The following is a 20,035-nucleotide window of genomic DNA, read 5'->3' on the forward strand; positions in this document are numbered from 1 at the left end:
CAAGGTATTGGCTTTGATATTTCAAAAGCTTAATCTTTTGCTTTCAATAGACTCTTAAACTCTTCCCTACTTATGATTTTGAAGTCTATTTTGAAATGCAAAAATACCAGGAATCAGCTCTCTGTTTCCTTTCATTCTTTTCTTAAGGCAATAAAGGCAAAATAATTAGTAGCCTGAAGGTTGAGGGTGCAGGGAGGGGTAGAGATAACAGGAAAGAACAGATAGGAAAGAGGGGAACATCAGTTAACATTCAAAATACTGTCCTACCACATGTATTAGTTGTTCTTTTCTTACCACAGCTTCTCAGGTAGTTCTCAAACTTCAGGATGAAGCAATTATACTCCAATAAAGATGTTAAAACAACAACAACAACAAAAAAAAAACTTGAGCATTTCCAAGAACTATCCAGTAGAGTTGCACAGACCCCATTCTCTTCAAAGAAGACTACTTTGGACCAATGGAAGCAGTTAAGCCATTATATTGCTTTTCACTTGTGGGCACATCCAGATTGAAATAAGAACTTGCAGTCTTATAAATAGATGGAAATTTTTTAGGTGAATAAGACTGAAATTTATTTTTCAACCAAGAGTTGAAGAGCAACCTGGCACTGGCTGAACAGCAAAGCTTCTTGAGACTGCAGCTCTGTGGCCCTATGGCTTTGCCTGTGAAGCAGTTCTTTTATTTTATTTATTTATTTATTTATTTATTTATTTATTTGTGGTACGCGGGCCTCTCACTGCTGTGGCCTCTCCCGCTGCGGAACACAGGCTCTGGACGCACAGGCTCAGCGGCCATGGCTCATGGGCCCAGCCTCTCCGTGGCATGTGGGATCTTCCCGGACCGGGGCACGAACCCGCGTCCCCTGCATCGGCAGGCGGACTCTCAACCACTGCACCACCAGGGAAGCCCCGAAGCAGTTCTTTTAGACACAGCTGGGGTGCTGGGCCCTTATTGAGGCAAGACTCACATAAGACAGAAATCCTTCAACATGACATGACAGATCAGAGGGGAGTCAGACAGACTGTTCTGCTGTGCTGCATCTAAATTGCAAAGGAGAAGAAAGGGGAAATGGTGTAATTAGAGGCATTTTAAGCTCCCTCGTAGGAGGAGCAGCAAAATATTCTATATTTGAAATCGTAGTGGGAACTTGAAGTTCTAAGGTAGTGGGGACAGGGATGGGGAACAAGGAGAAAGGAAGAATTAAAGGAAGAAGGCACAATGTGCTCTCAGACTCAGAGAGAAAGTGTTTGATCAGACACTTCGAAGAATCTGAAGGCACGTTTCTAGGAGAAAGGAGTAGTAAAATCCCATTTCTCTGAAGTACAATGGGAGGTGTAAGGCTAGAGAAGAAAGAACACGAGATTGAGGGGCAGGGGTCGAGGGCGGGTAGAAAGGACTAAAATGAAAGGTTGACTATTTACAAGGCATCAAAGAAAAATTGATTTTTTTTAGTAAAATTATTTCACTGTACAAAGTCTCTAGGCATGCCATTAATGTTTAACTTATTGTAGATTATACTGCTTTATCACACTATATATTTTTTTTTCTAAAAATGCTTTAAAAATTGCTAACCGATCTTCTTGGCCACAGTTCAGAGTGCAATTGTGGAGCCTTATGTAGACTTAGAGAGTTTCCCCTCCTGAAGGCTAATATTGATCTCTACCTGATCCTGCCAAGCTGGGGAAATAAGCATGAGTTGTTCCTTCAACGAAGAGCAACTCTCAAAACTGCTCTGGTTCTTAGAGGAGAGGCAAAAACACCAACGTTAGGGCTTCCCTGGTGGCGCAGTGGTTGAGAGTCCGCCTGCCGATGCAGGGGACGCGGGTTCGTGCCCCGGTCCGGGAGGATCCCACGTGCCGTGGAGCGGCTGGGCCCGTGAGCCATGGCCGGTGTGCCTGCGCCTCCAGAGCCTGTGCTCCGCGGTGGGAGAGGCCACAACAGTGAGAGGCCTGCGTACCGCAAAAAAAAAAAAAACCGATGTTGCAAGTTTCTCCTGTAAAAGCTTTCTTGGACAAGTAATCCCTCACAGTTGTATAGCACTTTATGCTTTTAAAGCACTTTCAGATGCATTGTCTCATTTGAATTTTAGTGAATTGTATCATAAAGGACATTTTCTATATATCATGTGTTTTTACATACTGCTTTTTCCACCATCAAAACCAATAAAAGGGCTTCCCTGGTGGCGCAGTGGTTGAGAGTCCGCCTGCCGATGCGGGGGACATGGGTTCGTGCCCCGGTCCGGGAGGATCCCACATGCCACGGAGCGGCTAGGCCCGTGAGCCATGGCCGCTGAGCCTGCGCATCTGGAGCCTGTGCTCCATGGCGGGAGAGGCCACAGCAGTGAGAGGCCCGCGTACCACCAAAAAAAAAAAAAAAAAAACCAATAAAACATTGGATATGGTTAATTAGATTCTTATACCCTAAATACTCTCAGCCTTTAACTGTTTTCATTTAGTTTTTGTTTTTGTTTTCTCTTTCCTTCTAACTAGAGAGCATTTTATGCTGTGGTCAGTTCTCTCGATGGTCCAAATTTCTAGTCTTTCATTTAGCAAAGTAACACAAGGCTTCTAAGACCTAGAAACTAAAGTCCAGGTTGGGGTGGATCTCTGGGGGTCTGTGTCCTAGCCAGCTGCCCAGGGCATTCACTGGTAGTGTGAGAGTCACTGTGTCCTGTTAATGCTGTTGAAGGACATCAGAGGCTATCGACCAAAGTTTTAGAGCCAGACTAGACCAGGCTTTGAACTCTGGATTTACCACTTAGTAGCTGTGTGGCATCCTCTTTCAAGTGGTGTTATCCACTTCATGTCATTTGTAAAGCTTCTAAGTACAGTAGAGTCCCTGCCATACAGCAGGCGTTGAATGAATGTTCATTCTACTCCTTACTTCAGAGAAGGAAGACTGTTGAAAAGTGGAGTCACCCACAGTTTACGTGACAAGGGCTGGGGTTTGATCTTCTTGACAGAAGTAGAGTTGGGAAGGCCACCCTCAATCCCCAGGGTAATTTTGTGCATTGCTAAACTCTGACCAGTCCACCAAGCCTGCTGAAACCAGGGCATCTGCTGACACCCCAGTGGATGCCATAGTCCCCATCAGGCAGGTCATGAGGTATCTACACACCATAATCCCAAAATGGCCCCAGTGCCTACCGTATTCCCAAAGAAGACTAGGCCAGCCAACCCCATAATTACACAACAGCAGATGCAGATATCACCAGCCAACCAGGATCTCTCAAGACATTTTGCTTTCCTAATATGGGGCAGAAACAATTGGAGTGTTTTTGGTTTGAAAGATCTACTTCCTTTCTCTTTTCCTAAACCTCATCCCTGAGGAGCTCCTAGACCTGTTCCTCTGTCTGGGTCAAGTTCCCTGCTTTACCGCTCAGCACGCAGTCTTAGGTCTCCAACGGGTTTTTTTTTGTTTTGTTTCGTTTTTCCTTTAACAGCATATACGAAGAACTAGTGTCTTAGCCTCTGGGGAAAAGTCTTGGTCTTTATCCCCCTGTGGAAGAAAGCAAACAGAAGCTCCCCACGAACTTAACTTGATAGTTGCTGATTCTTTGCCTCAAGCAGAGAACCAAGCTGGGAGAACTGGACTGAAAGGTCAGAAGAATTTGCTTCCACAAGACAAATGATCTCTCTGTGACAGACAGTGGCTCAGGTGCAACAAGCATGCATAGAGTACATACATTAGCCAAACACTGCACTGGATGCCAGGATATAAAGGTGAGTAGAGAACGGTCCTTATCCTAGCCTTCAAAGCCTACTTGAAGAATAAATGAAACCTATGGTACAACCTGTCATGATTGTGACTGATGCTAAAAAAGGCTCAAAATGAAAAGTGCTCTGAGTCATAGAGGGGAAGTCACCAGCTCTAATGGAAGGAAAGGGAGCCAAGAGAAGGCTTCACACAAGGGGTAATACTGATGCTAATTAGAATCTCCATGTTGTTTCTAGCCAGCAGTTATTTTGTGAAAATGAAATAAATTATGGAGTTTATTGACACTTCTGGTCCGTACTAATTCTTTTTTTTTCTTAACAATCTTTTCAACTTATTCATAAATTTCTATTTCACAAATGTATATGCATATATGCATACATGCGTGCATGTCTATGTGTATATATGTATGTGCATGAATATATTATAAATACTGTGCTTTCTTTTGTGACTCTTGGTCCTGCCTGTCTCGCAAATTTCAAGCATTAAAATATGCTTGAAGCTATGCTTCTTCTACATAGATGATTTCTTCTAAATAAGCTGAAACTGGGTTCAGTATGCATTATATACATACCTCTTGTGACGTTAATCCCCCAAATACCTTCCTTTTATCCTTTTGAAGGCTTCCATCTTTATTTTCTGTTCCATATTTTCTTCACCATGCCCGTCATGTAGTTTGCCAGCATCCTGCAGCCTGTAACCCAGCAACGTGCCCCAGGATCCCTTACAAGAAATACCTGGAGAGGCCCAGTATTGTGTGGTCTTGTTATGTAGCCCTGGACTTTCAAAGCTCCATGCAGGCCTCCAACTTCCCAACAGGTTTGTACTTTGGAGCTTGTTGCCGTCTTGATTGTGAGGAGACGCTCTATGCCCCGCACTCCTCTGTTGATTGCCCTTAAGAGTATTTTCTGTTGATAGAATATTTGCTGGAGTTTTCCGTTTCAACCTGTCTACAGCTGCCTGTCCTTGAGCTGTCGCTGAGTCACACTGGTCCGAGGAGAAGGGATTGTTCCCGCTCACGTTTTCATTGGAAGAGAGCTTGAAGTAATGTAACCTGGTAAAGGTTCCTTAACTGAGCCCAAAGCTCTACTTACTGTGCAGTTCCTGTAAGCGTCCTCCCTGGCTGCTGCTACTTCATCATTTTATGTCCATTCTTGGGGAGTAGGGCGGCCTTGGTTGAAGCTTACCTCACATCCCTCTATTATATAGAACACAAAAGCACTTTACAAACTATAATGCATCATACACACACGGAGTCTTATTGTAACTATGTTAGAAACAGCCACCCATTAAAGAGTAGTCTGTCTGCATAGATCACACCCATCTGTCCGTCCTTTAGCACCGTTTACGTGAACTGCTTGGGGACTAAGTTGCCTTCCTGGTCCTTGCAGTCAAGAGGCTACCCGTGTGATAGCACAAGAGTCCAAACGAGACTTCAACGTTTTAGGAATATCCCTGCAGTTTAAAATATATATATAATGAACATTGATTAATTCTGGATGCCTGTATATTTTTTAATATCATCTACGGTTTTTTCTGCATTTGTAAATTTAAAAAATTAAAAATCCTTCCTGAGCAGAACTCTATATCTGCTAAAACATACAGAATTAATGTATAAGAACAGGAACCCAGTTCTGCTGAATCGACTGGCTCCTAAAGGTAACTTCTAAATCTTCCACATTTACCTTTTTTCTTTAAAAAATGTTATTTTCCAGTTTTTCTTAGCATCCCCTCCCCTATTTATGCTGAGAATACCCACTGTGCTTGTCAGAGCATATTTGTAATAGTAGGTAACTGGAAACAATAGGAAGCAGATGCAGACACTGAGAATTTAAGTCTAATGACTGATGGTGTGTTGATGAAAACATGTTAAATTTTTAAAGATTAATTAAGTAATTTATTTATTTTTGCTGTGTTGGGTCTTCGTTTCTGTGCGAGGGCTTTCTCTAGCTGCGGCGAGCGAGGGCCACTGTTCATCGCGGTGCGCGGGCCTCTCACTGTCGCGGACTCTCTTGTTGCGGACCGCAGGCTCCAGACGCACAGGCTCAGCAGTTGTGGCTCACAGGCCTAGTTGCTCCGTGGCATGTGGGGTCTTCCCAGACCAGGGCTCGAACCCGTGTCCCCTGCATTGGCAGGCAGATTCTCAACCACTGTGCCACCAGGGAAGCCCCCATGCTAAATTTTTAAAGTGCCATTTTGAATTGTATATTATACAATGACTAAAATGAGTTAAACATTGTATATATATTGTGCAGGTATGGGGGGGATAAAATTGGGAAGGAATATGAAGAACCAAAAATTACCATACAGTAGGGAAATTATGGGTGACTTTAAAAAATTGCTTGTAAAAATTTAAAGTCTATTAGCTATAAAGAAAAATGAATGTCCTTCCATTTATGTCTTCATGCCATTGAGCTTTGTACTTCCTTTTGTGACTCTTGCTTCTGCTTTTCTAGCATGTGTTCAAGTGTTTAAGTGTTATTTATACTCCTTCTGTTATAGTACATTCTAGCTATAAATGGTGATTTTTTTCCACAGAAGCTGAAAATGGGTCAGTATGCAGATCTCCGTCCCTTCCTCCTTAATTTTTATTTCTGTGAAGTGTGAGCTGTACTGTTAAGCACCTTAAGAATCAGCCTTGCCCCACATTCCCTGTTACTCTCCTTCCAACAGCCCTGAGAGTGTAGCGAGGAGACCCTGCTAGGAAACATCCTCTTGAACTTTAGCGCTTCATTTCTTTGCATGGATGGCCCAGTCTTGGTGCAAAATTAAAAATCACCTTGCTGATTCTCTCTTTGGTGTATCCCGTCATTCCTCTTAAGCCACCAAAGCTATTATTTTTTACCCTTTTATGGTATATTGTGTGCCTTGTGAGTCATGCTCCTGGAACATTTTGCTTGCTTTGCAGTACGAGTTACCCCAAAATCTGAGAATTTCGAAATGCGAGTGTTCCCCAATTCCCAGCAGTTTTTTGGGTCTTTTTAAAAATTTATTTATTTTTGGCTGTGTTGGGTCTTCGTTGCTGCGCGGGCTTTCTCTAGTTGCAGTGAGCAGGGGCTACTCTTCATTGTGGTGCACAGGCGTCTCATTGCGGTGGCTTCTCTTGTTGCAGAGTACGGGCTCTAGGTGCGTGGGCTTCAGTAGTTGTGGCACATGGGCTCAGTAGTTGTGGCTTGCAGGCTCTAGAGCACAGGCTCAGTAGTTGTGGTGCACGGGCTTAGTTGCTCTGCGGCATGTGGGATCTTCCCGGACCAGGGATCGAACCCGTGTCCCCTGCACTGGCAGGTGGATTCTTAACCACTGCGCCACCAGGGAAGCCCCCCCAGCAGTTTTTTTTGCTTTAAAAATGTCATCACTGATATATAATACATGGGTATATAATATATATGAATATATGTAAATATGTTTATAGTATATGTATATGGATGCCAAAGTATGCATCAAAAATATAAAATCATGTATTAGAATGGTAAACACTGAATTGAGGAGAGATGTTTTGTTGTAATGATAAACACTGGCAAAGAGAAATAGAGTCAGTCCTTAGTATACAGGCCCTTAATGGATTGGCAATGCTTTTTTTTTAAGGGGAGCAAATATGTTATAATGTTAAGATTTGATAAAGCCAAGGGGTGGACGTATATCTGTTCCTATACTAGTCTCTATTATTGTCTCTGTGCACAAACTATTTCACAATTTTTTTAATGTTGTTTGAACTTCTTTTTTTTTTTAATTCTTTTTTTTTTTTTTTTTTTTTTTGGCCACTCGGCTTGTGGGATCTTAGTTCCCCAACCAGGGGATTGAACCTGGGTGCGTGTCAGTGAAGTCACCAAGTCTTAACCACTGGACCACCAGGGAAGTTACTGAACTTCTTATTCCATTGTGCTGGTACCATTGAAATCTTACAGAAGACAGCAGTGAGGGCATTTTGGAAGTGGAACGGGAGGGGACCCTATACAAAGTGGGGAGTTGAGAGATACAGGTCATAGTTAATGGAACAGGAAGCAAAAGGACATATAGTAAGAAAATTACAAAGAGGAACTAAAGTGCATTACCTAAAATTACAATAGAGGACTTAAAAATAGTGAGACATTCATACTGAGAGGAGGGAGGATCTAAGTGAACTAAGCACTCATGTATCAGAATGGGAAGGAAGTCTACAGATAAAGTCTGTCTGATAAACAAAGAAGTGGCAATATGACTGTATTATTTGAGGGATAGGGAAGTAACCACCCAAAAGAATTAAAGAACTGTAGCTGTTGAAAAGTTAAACTTGGTTGCTTCCCAAGTGTGGGTCTAGTAGGGTTTGGGTGGAAGGCAAAGGGTAGGGTAGGGCTGGGATGTCGCAGCGGGGCATTCTTACCTTTTGCAATAAGTTCTTCAGCACCACTGAATTTTTTTTTTATAAATGTGCACACATACTGCTTTGATTTAAAAAAAAAAAAGTTTTAAAGATTAACACAATAGGGACTTCCCTGGTGGTCCAGTGGCTAAGACTCCATGCTCCCAATGCAAGGGGCCTGGGTTTGATCCCTGGTCAGGGAACTACATCCCACATGCCGCAAACTAAGAGTTTGCATGCCACAACTAAAAAGATCCCACATGCTGCAATGAAGATTTACATGCCACAACTAAGACCCAACACAGCCAAATAAAAAAATAAATAAATATTGGGGGGGGAGAGAAAGATTAACACAATAGTAAGACCATCAGACCCAAGAAAATATCCCCCTCTTCAATAACCTGATCAAGTTACTATTCACATCTTAAGCTATGTTGTCTGCTTGCAAATAAATTGTTTTCCTCCTCAATTTTCAATTGTTACCCTAGAATTATCCTTTGTTTTTCTTTCTCTGTTTCTTTTCCTTCTTTTAATTTTTACCCTCTGCAAACATTTTAGAAATAATTTCTCTATGCAGAAATTTGAAAGCTACTTATCCATTTATGGAAAGTTTGTTTCTGATGGACTATTCAGTGAAACAAGGAAAACAATTTAACTGGCTTAAAACATGCCTTTGGTAAGGATATAAAAATAGAAGGTAGAGCCACGGGGCTGGAGGGATAGAGAATAGAGTAGCTGCTAATGGGCTTTTTGGGGGGTGATGAAAGCATTTTAGACTTAGAGAGTGGTGATAGTTGCACATCTTTGAGAATTTACTAAAATGACTGAACTGGGGACGTCCCTGTTGGCGCACTGGTTAAAAATCCGCCTGCCACTGCAGGAGACATGGGTTCGAGCCCTGGTCTGAGAATCCCACACGCTGCGGAGCAACTAAAGCCTGTGCACCACAACTACTGAAGCCCATGCGCCTAGAGCCCACGAGCCACAACTACTGAAGCCTGCGCGCCTAGCACCTGTGCTCCGCAACAAGAGAAGCCACTACAATGAGAAGCCTTCACACCGCAAAGAAGAGTAGCCCCTGCTCACCGCAACTAGAGGAAAGCCTACGCGCAGCAACGAAGACCCAACGCAGCCAAAAATAAATAAATAAATAAATAAATTTAAAATGACTGAATCGTACACTTTAAAGTAGTGAATTTTATGTACGTGAAATGTATCTCAGTTTTTTTTTTAAGTCCGTGAAAAATACTACAAGCAAATAAATTAAAATGATAATCATTATATTATACTTGGGGAGTATTTTTTTCTATCCCATACTTCCCTAAAGTTTTGGTAATGTGATACTACTTACATAATTTCAGAAATATTTTAAAGTAACATCATTTTCCTCAGTGTGTGGTACTATCTTCATGTGTCTAATCTTTCCTCCTAATGTCATAACATTTTTAATTTTCCCCTGTACTCAAAAGTGCATAATTATTCACGTGTTGATCAGTTTTATTTATAGTTTGGGGTTTGGTGTTACTCTCATTCTTGTTTGGCTTTCTCTTTTCATCATTTTGATGCTGCCAGATGGGTGCTTGTGGTTTGTTCTTTCTTCAGTTTTCTTCACTCACTAGAGCACTTCACTGCTTTCCTTGAGAGCTTTCCCTGAAACACCTATGAATGCCTTAACCAAATTGTGACTTCATGAAAAAGGGGCTGGATTTTTCTGCCTTGAATCATTCCTCAGTCTAATCAAAGCTGGCAGGAAATCTGGAGGAGGGGGAAAAGGAGCACAGGGAGAGTAAGAGGAGGAAAAACTGGTATTTACTGAGCTCTTTTATGTTCCAGGCTGTCCATGCATTTTCTCAATACTCCCTCTAGCCTGAGAATATTACCCTCTTCATTTCAATGTGGTGTCCAGGGCTCAGATAGGTTAAGCAGCTTGCTCCAGGTCACACAGCTGGTAAGTAGTAATGGCAAGTATCAGACCCAGTTCTGTCTAACTTCAAAACCAGTGCTCTCTCCTCTACACGTTCATTTTTAGTTAGGTCAATTCTATTGAGACACGTTGCCAAGATGGCCTCTGAAAGTTTATATCAACTTATAACAATAATTAGTGGATTTTCATGTTTATTGGTCATTTATATATTTGCCATTAGTAGGTTCTCTTATGTGTATTAGCTATTTATATAATTTCTTCTCTGAATTTCCTGCTTATTCCTTTTTCCTGTTCTCCTACTGTGTTATATGTTGTTTATGATTCTTACTGACTTGCAGCACCCTCTCTATATCATGGCTAATGTTTTTTTTGTTTCTGTTATGATGATGATTTCTTAGATTGCCATTCATTTCCTTTGTTTATTGTACTTTTACATGTAAAACGATTATACTTGTTCACATTTTAATCTGTTTTCTTTATGGTTGCGGGGTTACTGTTACTCTAAGAAATTATTTTACCACCCTGAGGTTATAAAAACATTTCTGTGAATTTTGTTCTTAGTAGTTTTAGCATTTTCTTTTTTATTAAAACATATTCAGGTCTTTGATCTACCTGAAATTGAGCTTAGTATGTAGTATGAGAGGGAATTAACATTATTCTTTCTTTTAACAATAACCAGTTTATCTTTCTCTTAAACAATAACCAGTTGTCCCAAACCAACTCATTTTACTTTATATACTGATTTTGTATGCAACCTTTGTGGAATACTAAATACACACACACACACACACACGTATATATACTAAATTGAGATACACACATGTACAAGAATCCATCTCTACAGATGGCCAACAGGCACGTGAAAAGATGCTCAGCATCGCTAATTACTAGAAAAATGCAAATTAAAACTACAATGAGGTATCACCTCACACCAGTTAGAATGGCCATTATCAAAAAGTCTACACATAATAAAACCTGAAGAGGGTGTGGAAAAAAGGGAACCTTCCTACACTGTTGGTGGGAATGTAAACTGGTGCAGACACTATGGAGAACAGTATGGAGGTTCCTTTAAAAAACTAAAAATAGATCTACCATACCACCCAGAAGTCCCACTCTTGGGCAGATATCCACAAAGACAAAAACTCTAATTCAAAAGTTATATGCACCCCAATGTTCATAGCAGCACTATTTACAATAGCCAAGACATGGAAACAACCTAAATGTCCATCAACAGATGAATGGATAAAAAAGATGTGGTACATATATACAGTGGAATATTACTCAGCCATAAGAAGGAATGAAATAATGCCATTTTCAGCAACATGGATAGACCAGGGATTATCATACTAAGTGAAGTAAGTCAGACAGAGAAAGACAAATATCATATGATATCACTTATATATGGAATCTAAAGATATGATACAGGGACTTCCCTGGTGGTCCAGTGGTTAAGAATCTGCCTTCCCATGCAGGGGAAGCTGGTTTGATCCCTGGTTGGAGAACCAAGATCCCACATGCTGCAGGGCAACTAAACCCACGTGCTGTAACTACTGAGCCTGCGTGCTCTGGAGCCCGTGTGCCACAACTAGAGAGCCCACGTGCCTCAACTACTGAGCCCACGCACTCTGGAGCCCATACACCACAATACTGAGCCTACACGCCACAACTAGAGAGAAGCCCATACACCACAACAAAAGATCCTGCATACCGCAACAAAGATCCCATGTGCTGCAACTAAGGCCTAATGCAGCCAAATAAGTAAATATTAAAAAATAAAAATATGATACATATGAACTTCTTTACAGAACAGAAATAGACTCAGACATAGCAACAAACTTATGGTTACCAAAGGGGAAAGGCGTGGGGAAGGAGGGATAAATGAGGAGTTAGGGATTAATAGATACACACTAATATACATAAAATAGATTAAAAATAAGGACCTACTCTATAGCACAGGGAACTCAATATCTTGTAATAACCTATCGTGGAAAATAATCTGAAATAAATATAGATATATAGATATGAATCACTTTGCTGTATACCTGAAACTAATACAACATTGTAAATCAATTTAAAAAAAAGAATCTAAATTTTCTAGTCTGTTCCATTAATTTTTTTGCCTATTCTTAAACGAGTACTACGCTGTTAATTTTGATATTTGATAGGACAAATCTCATCTTCTTGCAATATCTATTAAATAAACAAACAAATCTCACAAATAAATAAATAAATTTTCTACCCAAAGATGCTAAAGGACTTGCTCAAATTCATGTATAATTTAGAGATAGAATCCAGAGAATAATCTCACTATCTTGACTTTGGGTCATGTATTCATTTTCTTTAACAGACTTTTATTGAGTGCCTACTATATGCCAGAAGCTGTTGTAGCTTCTGAGAATCCAGCAGCGAAGGAAACAAAAAAATTTATGCCCTCGTGGGGGTAATACATATTATTTTTATAGATAATATATATATAGATAATATTATAGGTAATACAAATAGGTATGTTCTCTATATACTTCTGCTAAATTTCCTAATTTTTGAGAAATAAATCTTAGTTATTCCTTCAGCATAATTGAAAGAGCTATAATCTTGCACTTTCTATTTCACAGCTTCTTTTCCTTGCATATAAATGTTTTAAATTCTACAGATTCATTTCTCTCTCTCTTTTTTTTTTTTTTTGCGGCACGTGGGCCTCTTGCTGTTGTGGCCTCTCCCGTTGCAGAGCACAGTCTCCGGATGCGCAGGCTCAGCGGCCATGGCTCACGGGCCCAGCCGCTCCGCGGCATGTGGGATCTTCCCGGACCGGGGCACGAACCCATGTCCCCTGCATCAGCAGGCAGACTCTCAACCACTGCGCCACCAGGGAAGCCCCATTTCTCTTTTTTTAATGCAAAGTAGTTTCTCTTCTATATCCAAGTTTGGTTTCTAAAAACCTGTTTGTAGAGAATTCATTGTTGAGGAGCTTAAGACTTTGTGAGGAAAATTAAGGTCACAGTTAAACTGGAAAAATACATATTTTCCTTAAACAGTGCTGTAATTAAAATAAAATAATACATCTAGCACATATTATGCATCTGAAATTAGTCATTAATTTTCCTTCACCATGCCTTGCTCAGGGGGAATTTTTCAGAACTTCTCTTCAATGAAGTTTCCAAAGCTTCAGAAGATGAAACTTCTGATTATATTATTTATATTATATTTATATATATATTTATATATATATTATATTAGAGCATGATGAGTCTTTTTTCCTCCATAAGTTCTGATCATTACATTTCAAATTTTATGACTTGGAATAATTGAATCCCAATATCTAGTATCAACATGACCCCAAAGAAAGTGACTTGACAGGAGTTAAATGTAGTTACATGTTTGGGCTCTGAAGTTTTACAACTCTGGATTCAGAACCAGCTTTGCCACAGAATCACTGTCATGACCTTGGGCAGGTGAGGTCACCTCTCTAAATTAGGATCTCCACCTATAAATTGGTAAGAATAATAATAGCGCTTCATAGATTGTTGAGAACATTAAATAAGCGAGAACATGTAAAGTTAACAGCTTAGTGCTTGTCACATGATATATGTTAAATACATGTTAGCCAGTACTATTGTTACTGAGATGTTTGTCAATGTCCTTTCACTACAAAGAACAGTGGTTCATTTGGGTGGTGGAAGTACGGGTACTGTGAGGATATTTGTGGAAATAAAGACTTTAAGGGCTTCCCTGGTGGCGCAGTGGTTGAGAGTCCGCCTGCCGATGCAGGGGACACAGGTTCGTGCCCCGGTCTGGGAAGATCCCGCATGCCATGGAGCGGCGGAGCCCGTGAGCCATGGCCACTGAGCCTGCGCATCCGGAGACTGTGCTCTGCAACGGGAGAGGCCACAACAGTGAGAGGCCCGCGTACCGCAAAAAAAAAAAAAAAGACTTTAAGAATCTTCCTGGAATTCAGGAAAAATGATGGAGTCAGTCCTCGTGGACACTGGCAGTCATTCAGGAACTAGAGGCATCCAGTGAAGAGTTGCCAATCTGAGTCATCTTGTTGCCTTGGCAAGTTCAGGGATCCCAGAATTGCAGTGACTCAGCATCCCTCCCTCTGCCCTGCCACTATTCCTATTTCTACTCACCAATTTCTCAACTCTCCTATGAATACCTTGTGATTTTAGTTTGTCTTTTCTGATAACTTAAAGCTTCAACTTATTCACAGTTTGTCGGTTCAATGTCAAATTTCTAGGAGATAGTGGTGTCTGCTTGACCGAAGATATCCCTGTTTGGACAGAGGTTCTATGCCAAACCTCCTCATAGGCCATAAACCCATAAAATTGGTTGCTTTGGAATTACATGCTCCTTCCTGGTTCCAGCCAGCTGAGGTAGGAGAACTGAGAGCTAAGGGATTAGGGAAGGGTAGGAGAGGTCACATAGTGTGGAACATGACTGTTCTCTCAGTAAGAGCCACAGGTTTTGTGGTTTCTCCAAACGGGGCCATGGGATGACTGGCTTGCCCATAACCTATACCTTGGATAAATTATGTCTAATCTATTCAACATAGCAAAAAAAGAAATGTATCACTCTTCTTCCCTCCATTCATAGTTATTTTATTATTTTGGTTGGTTTCAAACTTGGCACAAAATGGGGAAATTATTGGCTCAGAGGCTACAGGAAAAATGAAAATGTAGATGGCCAAACCCAGTCTTTCTTCCCATATTACTTTGCTTCTTGTTTTAAAATTATACCCTGTTTCTTTGCTCTCTGATCCCCATAAACTGTGACTCTAACCTTGACTGATCTAATGCTCTCTCAGTGACCTGTTTCCAGTTTACAAAACACTTGGCCCATATATATGGTTTATTTTTAGCTCCCCTAGGCTTCCTCTGAACTCCTTTTACTTCCTTAAAGTCTTAATGTTTTAATTCCTTTACTCTCAGGACTCACATTACTTCCTTTTCCTAAAATAGTTCGGTACCTGCCATGATGCTTCTCATTTACTTTGTGCTTTACCTCCATGTTTTCCCTGGAAGTCTTTCCTCTCACTTTTTCCTTGCCTCTTTGTCATTGAGCTCATGAAGCTGCTAGAGTAAGTAATCTTGGTACTGTTTCCTCAACAAAGGTTTGTTTTGGCAATCGTCCACTTTTTCTTTTTTTTTTTTTTTTTTTTGGCCACACTGCATGGTAGGTGGGATCTTAGTTCCCCAACCAGGAATCACACCTGCACCCCCTGCATTGGAAGCGTGGAGCCTTAATCACTGGACCACCAGGGAAGTCCCCATTCTTATTCATTTTTTTTAATAAATTTATTTTTTCATTTATTTATTTTTGGCTTATTTGTTATTTATTTGTTGCTGCGTGCGGGCTTTCTCTAGTTGCAGCGAGCAGGGGCTACTCTTCATTGCGGTGCTCGGGCTTCTCATTGCAGTGGCTTCTCTTGTTGCAGAGCATGGGCTCTAGGCACGCAGGCTTCAGTAGTTGTGGCACACGGGCTCAGTAGTTGTGGCTTGCGCGCTCTAGAGCTCAGGCTCAGTAGTTGTGGCACACGGACTTAGTTGCTCTGCGGCATGTGGGATCTTCTCGGACCAGGGATCAAACCCATGTCCACTGCAGGGGCAGGCAGATTCTTAACCACTGTGCCACCAGGGAGGTCCCATTATTCATTTATTTTTATCTTCACCATTTCCTGAAATTGAAATTGATGAAAGTGAAATTCATCTTCTTGTTTTTTTTCTATTGCCCCCTTTATCTCATTCTTCTCTTACAGAATCAGTTAATTCTTCTGCATTCAAATGACAAATAATACCAAATACTGCCTGTGTTAATTTGCTAGGGCTACTATATAACAAAGTACCATGACTGAGTGGCTTAAACAGCAGAAATTATTTTTCTCACAATTCTGGAGGTTGGAAGTTTGAGATCAGGATATTAGCAGGACAGGTTTCTTCTGAGACCTCTCTTTGGCTTGTAGATGGCCATCTTCTCTCTGTTTCCTCACATGGTCTTCCCTCTCTGTGTGTTTGTCCTAATTTGCTCTTCTTATGGGGACACCAGTTGTATTAGATTAGGGCTCATAAGTAGTGGGAGAGGGACAGGAATCTGTGATTCAACAGGCACTTTCAGGTTTGGAATTCACTAGCCCTGATGATCCTGATCAACTTGAATGTTTACTAGTTGTCCCTAAAGCTGCTTAACAACAGACTTGGGGCTTTGAGGTAGGCCACTGAATGAACCAAAGAGCTGCCACTTTTATCTTTTTCCTGCATTGAGCTGTGATGTGATAAAGTTATTCTGTTTTCGTCAAAAACAGTTTAAAAGACTATTGCTTTGAAAACAGTTTGCAAACAGTTGAGTGGTAGTGGAAGAAAGAGGGTCAGCCTTTGAAGCCATACAGGTCAGGATTCGAACCCCAGTATCACCACTTATCTCACGCAACCTTGGGTGAGTTGCTTCATCTCTCGGAGTCTTGCTTTCTTTATCAGTATATGGTGGAAAGGACACCAAGCTAGGAGGTGACTGCAAATTCTTTGAGGTCATTGTTGTATTCCTAGTCCTTGGCATTTAGTTGCTCACAGAACATTTGCTGAATGAGCTAATAATTTATATGTAAACTATCTAGCATAGCACCTGCTTCATAAGAGGGAGTTAGGGTTACTGTTACTGCAAGCTTTTTCTCCTTTCTTTCTTTTTTGTTGTTTCATCATGCTCAAATACCACATGTGCTTGCACTTCAAATTTCAGAAAAAGATCATTTGAGGAGGTGTAGGCATTTGGTCAGGATACACTTGAGAGATAGCCAAAGGGGACTTTATTTTGACCTGTAACTTTTATAATTTTACAAGGAAAGTATATTCGTGTGTTATTTGTTCTATTAGAGAAAAAAATAGAAAAATTTAAAAAGTAAATAAAAATCTTCCTTTGCATCACCCATGAATGGTCTACCAGCCAGCTTAGGAGTTTTTCTTTGATTTTTCATTTATAATTCTGCACACACACACACACACACACACACACACACACACACACATCAGACACAACCTTCCATCTAATATATTTTCCTTTCCTTTAAACAAGCTGCCTTGAACTGCCTTTTCTGATGGAGAAATATGTAGATCTCTTCTCAGTCAGCAGCTGCCTCACCCTCTGTCATCTAAACCCCTTATTTTATCATGTTCAGAACAATTGCACTTAATTTACTTAAGGCTTTTATCTTATCTCGTGAAGGACTCTGGTTACCACATCTCTTTTTCTCCGTGGTGAACACACAGAGTGTGGTGCTGTGCACAGCCTGGGCAGAGAGTGGCCTCTTAACCCTTGGATCCCAAGTGACAGCCATCTGTCCAACATTCTCAGCTTGGCTGGCAGGACCCTCCTGCTTGGGCCTCACTTGCCTTAGTGTTCTTTTCCAGCCACGTGTAGGTAGACTTCTCAGAATCTCTAGTGTATGGTAAACTCCTTGGGTGTGGAGCTGAAGCCTTCAAACTGTTTATGTCCCTTCAGCCCAATGGTGCCTTTCTCATGAAGGAAATGCTCCTGTTGGATGACTGAAACTGGAGTTTTTGTTTTTGTTTTTTTTAATTTTTTGTTTATTTATTTATTTATTAACTTTTATTTATTTATTTTTGCTGTGTTGGGTCTTCGTTTCTGTGCGAGGGCTTTCTCTAGTTGTGGCAAGTGGGGGCCACTCTTCATCGCGGTGCGCGGGCCTCTCACCATCATGGCCTCTCTTGTTGCGGAGCACAGGCTCCAGACGCGCAGGCTCAGTAGTTGTGGCTCACGGGCCTAGTTGCTCCGTGGCATGTGGGATCCTCCCAGACCAGGGCTCGAACCCGTGTCCCCTGCATTAGCAGGCAGACTCTCAACCACTGCGCCACCAGGGAAGCCCTGAAACTGGAGTTTTGATCTTATATTAAAAAAAAAAAAATTGGTTGTCACTACTTTTTATTTATTTTATTTATTTTATTTATTTATTTATTTATTACTTCTATAATAAATAGAAGTTGTGGCCAAGAAGCAACTACCCATTTTTGTAACAAGTAATTTCCAATTGTCTACTGTTTTTCAAGGTTTCAGCTTCCCTTAGTCACGTACTTATCCTGAGCTCTACACTGAATGTCCTGTGTTTTTCCCCATCTATTAATTGGCTAAAGACATGTTTAACTTCTGCTCCTGCAGAATATGCTGATTTTTAGAATTTATTTTCAGTGACAACCACGTCACTGGATGAGAATATTTTACTGGAGAAATTTCAGCATCTCATCTTCTCACCCAGAGTGTTGGTTTGTTTGTTTGTTGGTGGTATTGCTTAGTAAAGACCACTGGCTTTGGGAAGCCCTGGGTTTGAATCCTGGATCTGCCATTTAGTAGTATGTGGCTCTGGACTACTTATTTCACTTTTCTAAGGCTTATTTTATTTTTTTATAGTATTAAAAGAAAAAACTGGCCGTATGTAATGACTGTGAGGATTAAATGAGAGAATGATGTTACGAACATAGCTCAGTGGCCAGTCCACAGATAATGCTTAATCAACAGTATCTATGATTATGATCAAGGTGGATATTATAAACTTTATTCATTCATTTATCTATCCATTCATCCAATTATTATATCAAAGCCACTTCCCTAGTCACTATGGGAAAACAAAAATGATTGAGACATTCATTCTTCCTACATCTACTAAATGTGTGTGTGTGCGTGTGTGTGCCCTTTTACTATCTCTATATATTTAACTATGCAAACCATGGTGATATAAGTTATAAGCACTGGCAGTATCCATGGGTTTTTTTTATGTTAATCACTTAACCAACAAGCCTTTATTAAATATCCTTAATACCTGATACTCTGAGGAACTCAAGAGTACTATACACTCAGTAGTCCTTACAAGAAGTTTCTATGGAGATGTTGCTACATATATAACAAAGAAGGACTGTATATAATTGAGAAATCGCAGACTACAGAACAGTGGTTCTCAGCCTGCTCTCAGCCGGCACGCATCCCAGCAACTGTGATTCACAGGGACACACCCTCAGTTAATCATGGTTGTGCCAGCATCTGCTCTGCCCCCATTACTCAGCAGATTGCAAGAGCAAGTGTAGTGTAAAAACAGGGATAGCTTCTGAGCTCAGTATTTTTGTTTTGTTTTAAGTTGATTATTAGCGAATTTCAGTGCTTTCACTATCAGATAAAAATGATTTGGCTGAGATTGAGAAACAGTCAGAAAAGGGTCGTAAAGTAAAATGCCTGCAGGGAGTGAGGTGAGCTGAATCTGAAAACCTACAGGAAGCCAACAGGGGAAAAAACCTCAGTGAGCGGGATCCACTTGCCTTTAAAATGGGTCTGCCCACATCGCCCGGGGGAATCAAAGGACCCGTACTGCCAGCAACTCTGGTTTCTCAAACAACCCGGACGTCTGGGATTTTATGTGAAATCTCTGGATTTTAATGTTGCTTCAAACAATTTTAAAACAGTATGAGACACATCAAACACATCTGCTCTATCTCAAACCTACAGACCAAACTTTTAAGTTTTATACCCTAGTCGATAAAAGTATGTTGAACATGCAACTCAGGATATAATTTATAAATTATATACTTGTACTCAAAATATGAATTGAATGTTAATATTGCCTTCTTTCTTTTAGGAAAAAGTATATCTAAACGGATGTTCTCACATTTGCCTTCTTCACCCTAGAGCACCACCTTGGTGTGCTGTCTGGACCCTGGGTGCTGGAGGAGTTAAAGGTCATGGGTAAGTGAAAAGACCTTCTCTCTTGCTCTCTCACCCCTGACACCCAAGATCCCAGTTCCCTTCCTCAAAGCAGCCACTATAAATAGTTGGGGGGGGGGTTCTCCTGTATATTTCATTGTATATTAATTTATTCAAAGGAAATGTATTAATAGCTACTATGGACCAGGCCCTGTTCTGAGTACTCGGGGTCTTCCCTCACGGGACTGTACCTGCTGTTAGGGAAGAGAGCTAATAAACAACTAAACATTCAATACACAATTAAATGTCAAATGGTGCTCAGTGCTATGAAGACAAGTAAGTCAGGGTGAGGTGAGAGACAAGGACAG

The 20,035-nt window shown here is 40.8% G+C and overlaps 1 protein-coding gene across 6 annotated transcripts in view; it reads left to right on the forward strand.

The window, feature by feature from the left end:
* The window catches only part of LOC309809944 (uncharacterized protein), a 112,686-nt gene that overhangs the window by 19,324 nt on the left and 73,327 nt on the right, over positions 1–20,035 (forward strand). For 5 of the 6 annotated variants that reach the window (XR_014294922.1, XR_014294923.1, XR_014294924.1 and 2 more), the window contains exons 2-3: positions 3,443–3,722; positions 19,603–19,709. Coding sequence is in view for 3 of the 6 variants with exons in the window: in XM_082631559.1 (XP_082487685.1) it covers positions 3,669–3,722; positions 19,603–19,709 (161 nt within the window). In the remaining 3 variants the exon portion in view is untranslated. The remainder of the gene's footprint in view (positions 1–3,442; positions 3,723–19,602; positions 19,710–20,035) is intronic. The other variant, XM_082631558.1, reaches the window with a different exon arrangement.

This window comes from Mesoplodon mirus (genome assembly GCF_964341445.2).
Source record: "Mesoplodon mirus genome assembly, chromosome: 8".
Lineage (NCBI taxonomy): Eukaryota > Metazoa > Chordata > Mammalia > Artiodactyla > Ziphiidae > Mesoplodon > Mesoplodon mirus.